Source organism: Alligator sinensis, unplaced genomic scaffold (assembly GCF_000455745.1).
Source record: "Alligator sinensis unplaced genomic scaffold, ASM45574v1 scaffold219_1, whole genome shotgun sequence".
Classification (NCBI taxonomy): Eukaryota; Metazoa; Chordata; order Crocodylia; family Alligatoridae; genus Alligator; species Alligator sinensis.
The window spans coordinates 3824646-3835117 of record NW_005841866.1 but is presented as its reverse complement, the minus strand read 5'-3'; the positions used below and the strand labels follow the sequence as shown (position 1 = coordinate 3835117).

The window sequence follows — 10472 nt, the reverse complement described above, 5'->3', positions numbered from 1 at the left end:
CAGAGCCAGTCACCTAATCAATCCTTAAAAGAGGGTGGGGGAGGGGAGGAGTTATTCCTGAACCTGATCAGAAGACAGCCTCCTTGAAGACAAAGCTCTTGGCTACAGACATGGGACCTCTTTCTAGTGTGTGCATCAATTTAACAGTTACAACAGAGCACTCTCCTAGAAATCCACAGAACAACTATCAGTTAGATCAATTTGACAAAATAAAACATGATTCTAAGAGGAAAGATACCTTACCCCATACCCCAACCTTACCAGAGGAATCGTGTGCCTCTTCTTCTGGAGATTCAATATGCTTTGTTATCACATCAAAGGAGGGAGAGAAAGGATGAGATTTTGTGCTTGCGAGTAGTAGATGCTCTTTAGTTCTGGTTATTCTACTGTCAAAATGTGGGGTAGAGGTAGCTGCTTCAGCCACCAACAGACCACTCTGGACGTTCCTCACGACACCCTGAAATTCAGTGGCATCTGCCCAGTAACTGCTAGATGCCTTCAGGGAAGAAACATCCAGGGTGTTCTGTACAGTTACAGGACTCAGAACTGGTTCTGTTTTGAGATCAGGCTTTGATGTTTCTGAGGTAAGAGGCTGGACACTAAGTTTCACAGCTGTAAAGGTGACAACTGACTCCAAGTACAGATTAGCTTTGCCATTCTCTTCTCCAAAGGCTTCCTGATCATTACCGTTCTTTTTAGCATTTCTCTTCAACTCTTTTATGTGTTGCAATTGACCAGTTGCTTCTTTAATCCCTTTGGTCAGGTCAACGTTAGACCAAGAGTCTTCCAGAGAACAAACATGGTCATTAATCACTCCCTGCAGTTCCACAGCATTGGCCTGCAGCATCTCTTGGTCCTGGGGTAGGTCAGCTCTGAAAGTCTGAGGAGCAACGGTTTGAGTTCTCTCCCTCATTCCCTCTAGAGACTGATAGGCATGACGAGAGGTAGAAATTTCAGCTTCATACCCTCTCACGTCAGACTGCAGATCTTCTGGGCCAGCTGGTCTCCAGTGAAAGGCTGAGTCATGCTGTGGTCCCAATTTTCTGGAAGTACTTACACTTTCTACTTCAGCAGATTTTCTGGGTTGTTTCATACCCAAAGGTTTGAACAGCCAGTCTGAATGGATAGTTACCCTGTGCGGAAGTCTACGAAAAACAAGCACTGGCCTTTTCTTGTCTTTTGTGGCATTCACCACAGAGGTATTTAAACCTGGAGTTTTCCCTAGAAAGTCAGAAGGCTTCTCTTCCCTACTATAGTTTTTGTTATCCCCCAGTTTCATAGGCTTCTGCCCCTTTGGGAAGGGAGTGGGTGATGTGGTGCTGTCCATGGCTTGAGATAGATGGGCATGCAAGTTATGAAGAATCTGGTTTCTGAGAGCTTTTAGGTTTGTAGCTTTTCCAGCTTCTTGGTCTGTGGGCAGCTTGCGCAATTTATTCTGATCATTAGGAGCTGTAGTAGCTTTTTGGAAGCCCAGGCGTCGGGAGTGTACTTTTGGCAATTTAGGGTGAAGTAGGATACCACTAGAACTAGTTTTCCTAGACTGCAGTTTCTTAAGAGCCTGCTCAGAAGCAACATCTATGGAGCCTGCAGTTTCATAGTCTTTGAATGTATAATACTCTCCCTTAAATTTGTATTCCTGGCTTAGGAAACTGCTCCCTGATAAAAACACTACATGGACTGCCAAGGCCTGAGCAGCAAAAATTAAAGTGCCTTGGTTCTTGCAAGCATAAGCTATCTTCCTTTCCACATTTGACATGACCCCTTGAAAAATTATTTTATCCCAGTTCTCATCACAATCCTCATTTCCATGAAATCCTTTGATGTAAATCAAGATATGCTTTCTAGGGCCTGCCCAAATAGTCCAGTTGCACCAGATATTGGTTTGAATCCCACTGTGCGGAGGAGAAAATTTCCCAAAATCATCTTTTAAGATTACGTGGCAGCTTCTTACAGGAAGATATGCCAGCAGCCAAGGTGATCCTGACTCCAAGGAAACAAGGGGGTCTGTGGGGAAAAAAAAAAAAAAATAGTCAGCAAGATCAGTCATTCTGAAAGCTTTAAGAGTCATGCTTAGATGACCAAGCCAATTCCTTTCATTGCAGAAAACCCCTGTTGTGTGTACGCTAGATCATTTCTCCAGCTGTAGAAAGTTTAATTACCTGAATTTTTCCATTACTGCAGCTACCACATACTTCTACAATTTGTAAGTCTCTGCTAGCTCTGCACTCTTTTTGCAGTTTCCCCTTCTTAACCTTGAGGAGAGTCTCATGATTTGTGATTGAGCTGGTAAAATTATTCACTGCGAACAGTGACAACTTGTATTTGTTTTTCCAAGTTAATTTTATTAGGTAACCAGCTCTATAGCTGGGCAAGTCATTTTTTAATTGGACCAAAGACTATGTTTCCCCGTGAGCTCCCCAAGCCCCAGAGCTACTCAGCAAGACTGATGTTTAGCACCAATAGGACCGACAGAAGCATCAGTCCCAACCACACAGCTGTGAAGATTCCCAAATCATCTTGCCTCTGGGTCAGTCCCCACAGCCGTGACCCCATGAGGCTAGGAGTCACGGCCCTGCACCACCAAGTCTTAAAGCTCCAACAGACTCTCCAGCCAGCATTTTCAGTGCTCCCCTGCTGCAGAAATAAGAGCCAAACACTCGAGAGGCAGGCCTTTCACAAGACCCTAGCTCAATGGCAGAGAGCCTGGAGGGCCTAGCATGGCTTCCAAGTCCCTACAGCAGATTGCCCAGCTGCAGAAGTTTTGAAAAGAAACTTTTCAAGAGAGCAAGCAAGCAAGCAAGCAAGCAAGCAAGCCAGTTTGAGATTAAGTTATACCATCAGATAACTAGAGCTGGTCAGAAACTATGCTAGAATAGCAATATTCCCCACTTGCCCCATGCTCTAGTCCTACTCCTACGGGGCAAAATTACCCAGATAAAGTCAATCAGCATCAACATACCAACATCACTCAGGAGTTGTTGCGTTTTTGTCATGCATGCTCTCTCAGATACAAGATTAGAGGTGGACTGGACAGGAGCCAAATCCATCCTCTCTCTCAGTGCTGGTTTCCCTGTTTGAGGCACTGGAGCAGTGTGGCCAGTACTAGTAAACAGAGAGGCACTTCTCCACTCAGCAGTATCTTGTACTTTGGCATGTTCCATAGGAGGTGGGACTGTTTGTTCCCATGTTTGAGTGATCTCCTTCATGGGCACTGTTGGTTTGACTTCACTGTGCGAGTCTACATGTACCAGAGGTGGTGTAACACTGGTGCTAGAAGTTACAAACTCATTTCGCTTCCCTCCTCTGTGGTCCATCTCCATTAAGATTAGTGGCATTTTAGTGAAAGACTTTGGCACCAGGGAATAGAGACTTATATGGTCCTCAAACTCAGGTTCTGGGGTTAAGACTTGCTGCTTAATTGCAGGGAAGAGACTTGGGAAAAGGAGCTTTTCATCAACTCCTTTGGATTCTACAGTTTCTACCCAATGGATGCCTTCATCTTCTCTCTCACTCTTTACTATTAGCCGTTGGGCATATGTTCCCTTTTCTTGAGAAGTTGTTGGGTTTGGGAAGACTTGTTCCTGTTCTGTAGAACCTGGAACCCCACAGTTGTCAACCAGCAGGCTTGCGTGCAACTTGGTTTCTAGCAGGTTATCCACACGAGCAGTTGGAAGAGGGGTGGTTGTCGCATTAGTGAGGACATGCTCGGCCTCTTTGAGGGCATCCATGTAGTGGCTGCTTTCTGTCCCCAAGGACAGCTGATCTTTTAAAGCACTTACGCCCTGAGCAGCTGGAGGAAAGGAGGCCACTGCATGAGGGAAGCGGAGTGCAGACTCCAGTTCTGTGGGAACAGCCCCCAGTTCTGAAGCCACTGGACTGAAGGAGGCTTCTGTGCTCTGGAAGAGGACGAATTCTAGCTCTGGGCCTGTTGGGGAGATGGAAGCTTCTGTGCCTGGCAAGGGGAAAATGGGCCCTACTTCTAGGGCCCTTAGAAAGGGAGGGCCTGCTGCACTCCAGAAGAAGTTTAAGTCTAGTTCTGTGGGGACAGGCTCCAGTTCAGAGGCCACTGGAGGTAGAGAGTTTTTTGTACCTGGAAAGTGGATGGGTTCCATATCCGAGGGCACGGACATAAAGGAAGCTTCAACGCTTGGGAAGAGGACAGGCTCCAGCATTGAAGAAGCCAGCTCTGGATCCATGGCAGCTGGTGTAAGGGAAGATTTTACACTCAGGAGAAAGCGGACAAGCTCTAGTTCTTCAGAATTGGGCTCCAATTCTGAGGCTACCAGAGGTGGTGAGTCCATGTTTGGGAAGGGAAGGACAAGCTCTGTTTTCAAGACATTTGGAGTAGGGGAGGCCTTTGCACTTGCCAAGAAGAGGACAGGCTCCAGTTTCAAGACAGATTCCAGGTCCATGGCAGCTGGAGTAAAAAGTGGGTCTTCACATGGAAAGGAGAGACTGGGCTGCTCTTCTAAGGCTGAGGGAGCGAGGGAGGCTTCTGCCCCTGGGAAGGGAAGGGCAGGCTCCAATTCTGAGGACCTTTGGAGCCAAGAGGTTTCTGCATTTGGGAAGAGGCTGGACTCCAGTTCCAAGACTGAAGGAGCAAAGAAGGATTCTCCCCTTGGGAAGAGGGAGGCAGGCTCCAGCTCCAAGGCCTTAGGAATGAGGGGCACCCCTGCACTTAGGAAGGGGAAGGCAGGCTCCAGTTCTGAGACTGTTGGAGAAAGGAATGCTTCTGGACTTGGGAAGGAGATAGGTTCCAGTTCTGTGGGCCCTGGCTCCCATGCCCAGGTAGGTGGTGTAAAGGAGGCTTCTGCACATGAGGAGACAGGCACCAGGTCTGTAGCTATGCCCACAGGTTGGGTATATTTTACAGCTGAATAGGGCACTTCTGATGCATCAGCCTTTTGATCAGCTAGTTGCTTAGATACCTTTGTATGTGGTATGCAAGCAGTTGTACTTGCAAGGATGTTTTCTTGCTCTATGGCAGATAAAGGCACCGATTGCCTGGTTTGCAGCCTCAAGTGATTCTCGCCTTCCAACATGCTGTGTGGTGCTGCAGTGACCAACATGATTTTCTCTTGGTCAGTGGCTATCCTAAAACTTTCTAGAACAGAAGCATCCAGAGATTGAGTATTTCGAATCTGGGATTGATGGCTTCCAAATTCAGCCACAGGCATAGTTCTACTGTGGCAGCTTCCCAATCTATCCATTCCCTTAGTCTCCGATACAAGTCTCAAGTGATCAGGTACCATGCCATGCTGACTAGTCAAGCCATGGGTAGGCCACAAGCCCTTCTCAAGGTCATCAGCAGGACTGCTCCCTGCTTCATAAGCCAAGATTTTAGACTGCAGAAGCCCCTCTGTCAGTGTAACACTGCTAAGCCTTTGGGAGTGTACAGCATCAATATTTTGTCCTTCTATGGTTTCTGTGATGTCATGAGGTAGAATCTGTGAGTACGTAGCCAGGATAGGGTAATTCAGATGTGTTGGTTTTACAGCTGGCCTATGCCCTGGTCCTTTCACCTCCAGAAGTTTCAAGGGTTCCACGAAGGGGGCATCAGAAAGTAAACCTGGAAGTCTTGTTGGTCTGTACAGACTGCTGAAATTCACTGCAGTTTCTTCTTTGGCAGGGGTACACAGATGCCAGTTAGCAGATGCTGCAGTTTGTATTGGACTTCCAAGAGATTCCCCAGTGCCACGCATCTCTTCGTTGGCCACCAATTTCATAGACAGCCTCTCAGACTCCAAGATGGCAGGACGTTCTATTTTTAAACCAGGAGTCCATGTATCATACCAAGGTGCAAGCTGAACAGACCTTTCCAGAACTGTAACACTTGGGTCTTTATTCACTGTCTGCCATGCATTTGCATTAACTGCAGTTGCCTTAAAAAGATTTTCCTTAATGGTGGTCCTAGTGATGTTGTCATCCAGAATCTCTCTGTCGTTTATCACCGATATGTTAGATCTAGTAACAATGTCATTGGCTTTCTTGACAACTTTTCGAAGAGGAGTCCCAGAAATGAAATCATCTTTGGAAATCGAATCTTCTTCCTGATGTTCAAATACATAATATTTGCCTTTAAAATGCGTGTTTTTATGGTGTGGAGCATGCTTCCTCAGAAGGACAACATGGACAGCTTGGGCATAGGTGGCAAAAGCATTTATCTTCTTGTTCCAACAGGCATACACTACAGAATTTGCAATCAATGAAGAGACTCCTTCAAACACAATCTTATCCTCATTTGTGTCACAATCCTCAGTAGTCATAAATTCTTTGACATAAATGATTATGTGTTTTCTGGAGCCTGCCCAAATGGTCCAGTTGCACCACGTATTTACTTGATAATGGTTAAGGTATGTTGGAGGAGAAAATGCCCCAGATTTGTCCTTTAGAACTCTATGGCAACTTCTGACAGGCACATACACCAACATCCAAGGAAACCCCAGCACTGAAAGACAAGAAGACAATTTCAGAATCTGGAGGAAAACTTCCCTTCACTTCAGGTGTCTCAGAGGCTCTCCAGAGCCTACTTTTCATATGAGAAGTCTCTATCTTTCCTTGGCCCCTTTCCCCAGTTGCCAAGGGTGTAAGAATCAACTACAAGAGGACCATGCCAGCAAACCTATAGTCAGTCAGCTGTGGTGGCTTACAGTAGGAAGGCAGATGAGATGGCTAAGCTAAGCATATGCCCACACCAACATCTAGAAATGCTACTGCAGCTTCTATGAACATACCGACACTAACAAATACTGAGGACTGTTTTTCTATGGCAACAAAGCACAGTACAGCCAGCTGCTGCCTTCTGCCCTAAAGAACCTTGGACAGGTTTTGCAGCCAGCATAGCAGCCAGTGCTTCCACAGCCATGCCACTACTGTACGGCTAGCTTGGATGCAGCTTTCTGACATCACCCCATTTGGATTGCAGAATAAAAACACACACTGGACACACTTAACACAGGTGACATCTGAGCTGATTTGCCTCTGACAAGTAGGGTCATTACTGATCCAAGCTTTGGCCATAAATCCAATTTAAGAGTCCCCACCCCCTTTAATAGATTAAACCTACAGAGAAGGGGGAACTAGTTCTAAACAAGTTATACAGGAAGGAATTATCAGGACAGGAGGCAGGATAAGGATCAGTCAGTTAACTACCCAGGATTTTATGCATTTGTTTAGGATGTCAAAAAAAGTTAGAAGACTAATCCAGTACCCCTGTCACCATTAGGCATTTCATGACCCATTGGTGCTCCACCCAATTCAGTGTTTCTCAAGCTACTTTGGGCCAGATAGAGGCTCTCTTGTTTTGGAGACACAAATGCAACCCTTGTAGCAGACACAGATAATACCCAGAGGCAAATGGGAAAGAGAACACCCCCCCATTATTTTACCACTAATTGAACATGCACAGAAGTTTCTGGAGCATAAAGTTATTCAGAGGTTGTGTGGGAAAGACCCATAAAGAGCAGTTTAAGTCTGCTAAAACATTTTTCTCCTCCCTCAGCCTGGAGAAGGCATTTCTGCCAGCCAGTTGTGAGGCATTGATCTTGGTCACAACCAAGTTTACCCCCTCCAGCTGTTTTCCTTCATAATACCACTGCTCAAGTGGCTGCTTTCGAATCCATTTGGTTATAGTGCACCTGCAGGAAAAAGTGCCATTTGACACAGACGGCAAGTGGGCTTTCAGAGGACTACCTGAACTGCAACAGGTGCTTCAGAGAATGAAGGAAAGGAAAAAGAAAATCCATAATGCATTGCACTTTGCAACCCCTTGCCTCTCCTGGTGTAGACAGCAGCATACAAGTTACAAATAGTGGTATTCCATTTCAGTTAAAAGCTACTGCAACACTCACACTCCTAACAGCAAAGAGATCCATATATGCCTACACAGACACGTCTAGGGGAAACTGTACTCCCAGAGGTAAGTGCTATTCAAACAATACCATTCAGCAACATTGCTTTTGACCCGTCTTAATAAGCCTGCCACATTCTCCAAAAAAGTAACATTAGATGATCCATTAAGTCTTTCCCATCTCTTCTTCTACAATAGGAGCACTGAGTATGGCTGGATTCACCAGCCTTTTCACATCTAGTTACAAGGCAACAATGCCACCCTGCAGTCTATTATTGCTCCTTCTTCCAAACACTTCCGCTCTATCATCTGCCACCATTTGGGGTACCCAGGATCTTTCAGGTCAACTTCTCAGGGGAGGACAAACCAGAGACCTGGGTACACAGACCCAAGTCTAGGTGCATCCCAAGTGTAACTCATTTTCTTTATATACATACACACCAGTCCTGGAATGACACATAACAGAGCAATCCCATCTTTCAGGGATCTCTGCCTCAAACAAATGTGTGGCTCCCAGGGAACAATGCTGCCTTTGGAACTGAATACAGAGTCCACAACAGACAGAACCCTGCTGCTGCTTCCTCTTTCAGGTCCGCTGCCTCTGTGCAACATTGCAGTCCCAAAAGCAAGGTCATAGCACATCCCTCCAAGAGTCAAATCTTGCTCACATGCAAAGAAGAAAAGCTTGGAATATGATGTGCAAAAGCACCGCCCTGGTGATGTTTGCCACTGTAGGGTGCATAGAGAATTCACTTAGATCATAAGTACTAAGCAGAGAATCAGAGCACAGGCACTACAAAGGGCTGTTAGTTTTTCAAAGCAAATTGAAATGATACTTCAGTTGAAAAGGGGATTTACTTTTTTCAATCAGTCAGCTCAGGCATGAACAGCAGTTCACCTCTTTTCAAGAAAGAGCCATCATCATCATCATGTTAATGAAACCTATTCTCTCACCAAAAATCTAATGGTTATTAGCTTCTTTCTATCACTCAACATTTAGCCCTCACCAAAATGAAACGGTCTATCCCTTGTGCAGGAATGGGCTCAGAATTTCTGAACAAGACCCATTTTGCTACAACAAGCCAGAGAGAGCTGAAAGTAGGGTTAACCCAGAGATACAGGTTGTTTCTGAGTCTGGCTCTGGTCACTTGGTTTAGCTGTGGTTTAATAGCCACTTCCTACAGCAAGATTGCTCCTGCTTTAGAGAGCTGGTTTTCCCACCAGGGTTTTGCTGTCTGCACATACAGGGGAAGAGCCACTGGACTTTATTTCATTTCAAGGACGGAGGAACATGAGAGCTTTGGACTAATAACCTGCTTACAGGGCTATCTATACACTAGTAGGTCTAAAGTTTAGTTCCTACCTGCTTGTGCCTGCTGGGACTCTTGGAGGGACCCACTTGCCTGCAAAGAAAACAGGAGTGATTTGTTATAGAGAAGGCAAACAGACCTTGCTTGCCACCACCTTACTGCTCAAAGATATATTTTAGCCAAAGCTTTGCAGCAGGGGAAATAACTAGGCCTGCAAGGTCATGTGAAGTCAGCTCTGACAACTAGTTTATATATGTACATGCAAGACAACAGATGTGTCAAGGAACAGAAGAGGGTCCCCAAGAACTCACAGTACTGCATCTCCATATTTTGGCACTCAGGACAAACTTAGGTCTGCAGTCTGCTACTCACCTGCTCCTGCACGTTATCTGCATTGCGGCTAGATTGCAGCCTGTGAACCTGCCCACCAGGTACCTGCCCCAGTAGGGAATACACAAACAGGAGAAGTACTAACAACAACAACGGTCTCATGGTAAAATTTTACTGAGGACCCACACGAACAAGACAGCAAGCAAAAATTCCCTCCCTAAGACTAACCCATCAGGCTCCCCAGATAATGGGCATAGCAGGCTTTGCTGCTGTAAGGACTCTAATTTAATCAACTCATCTTACTGCAAAGAACATAGAGAGATGACTAACTTATACACTGCTCCTCCACCCATATGTTATCTATTATCTAATTAGATCAGAGGGCCAGCTATAGTGCATTAGGAGAAGGGCCCTCCTTTTTAAAGTTGTCTCTCTATGCGGTAGGATTTTGCTGTTTTAACGAGACATTTAAAAAGACCCAATCACGCAGCTTATAACAAGTACACACACCCCACTGCAAAGTCAGATACAAGCTTAACTCTGTGCACATGAGTATTTCCACTGACTTTCTAAAACTGCTCATGTGCCTGTCACTGAGTAGGATCACAGACCAAATTAGCTTTGAAAAATCAATGCAGGTATGATAGAACCTACTTAAAAGGGAGGGTTCTCATCACAGCGCTGAAAGCAGTTTTTAGTGAACATTAGGATTTACTTTGCAGCCCAGACCTAGTAGAATAGTGCTAGTGAATGAGAAAGTGAAAAAGCTTAGAAGCACCAGTAAATGTCACCATTCAAGCTAGTTGCTTGGACTAAATGAAATGCAAGAAGCAACCAGCTTGAACAGTGACATGTAAATTAGATGTTAAACATTCTTTCAGCAATTAAAATTTAGCAAGAACACAAATAAAATAATGGGGTTGTTGTTTTTTTAATATATGGTTTGTAACCTGACTGTGTTGCCTTACAATTTCAATCATCCT

At 45.2% G+C, this 10472-nt stretch overlaps 1 protein-coding gene and 1 long non-coding RNA gene across 3 annotated transcripts in view; one reads left to right on the top strand and one right to left on the bottom strand.

Annotated features, from left to right (window-relative positions):
• LOC102371100 overlaps window positions 1–5747 on the top strand; it is a 17755-nt gene extending 12008 nt beyond the window's left edge. The window contains exon 4 of the long non-coding RNA XR_323012.2: window positions 5630–5747. This is a non-coding gene — a long non-coding RNA (uncharacterized LOC102371100). The remainder of the gene's footprint in view (window positions 1–5629) is intronic.
• LOC102371266 overlaps window positions 1–9794 on the bottom strand; it is a 26648-nt gene extending 16854 nt beyond the window's left edge. The window contains exons 1-5 of one of the 2 annotated variants that reach the window (XM_006016749.3): window positions 9532–9794; window positions 9213–9252; window positions 2960–6448; window positions 262–2004; window positions 43–165 (exon numbers count right to left, since the gene is read on the bottom strand). In XM_006016749.3, the coding sequence (XP_006016811.1) occupies window positions 68–165; window positions 262–2004; window positions 2960–6448; window positions 9213–9252; window positions 9532–9651 (5490 nt within the window). In that variant the 5' untranslated portion in view covers window positions 9652–9794 and the 3' untranslated portion in view covers window positions 43–67. Of the gene's footprint in view, window positions 1–42; window positions 166–261; window positions 2005–2959; window positions 6449–9212; window positions 9253–9531 lie in introns of those variants that run through there. The other variant, XM_006016748.2, reaches the window with a different exon arrangement.
• Between the last annotated feature and the right edge of the window lie 678 nt (window positions 9795–10472).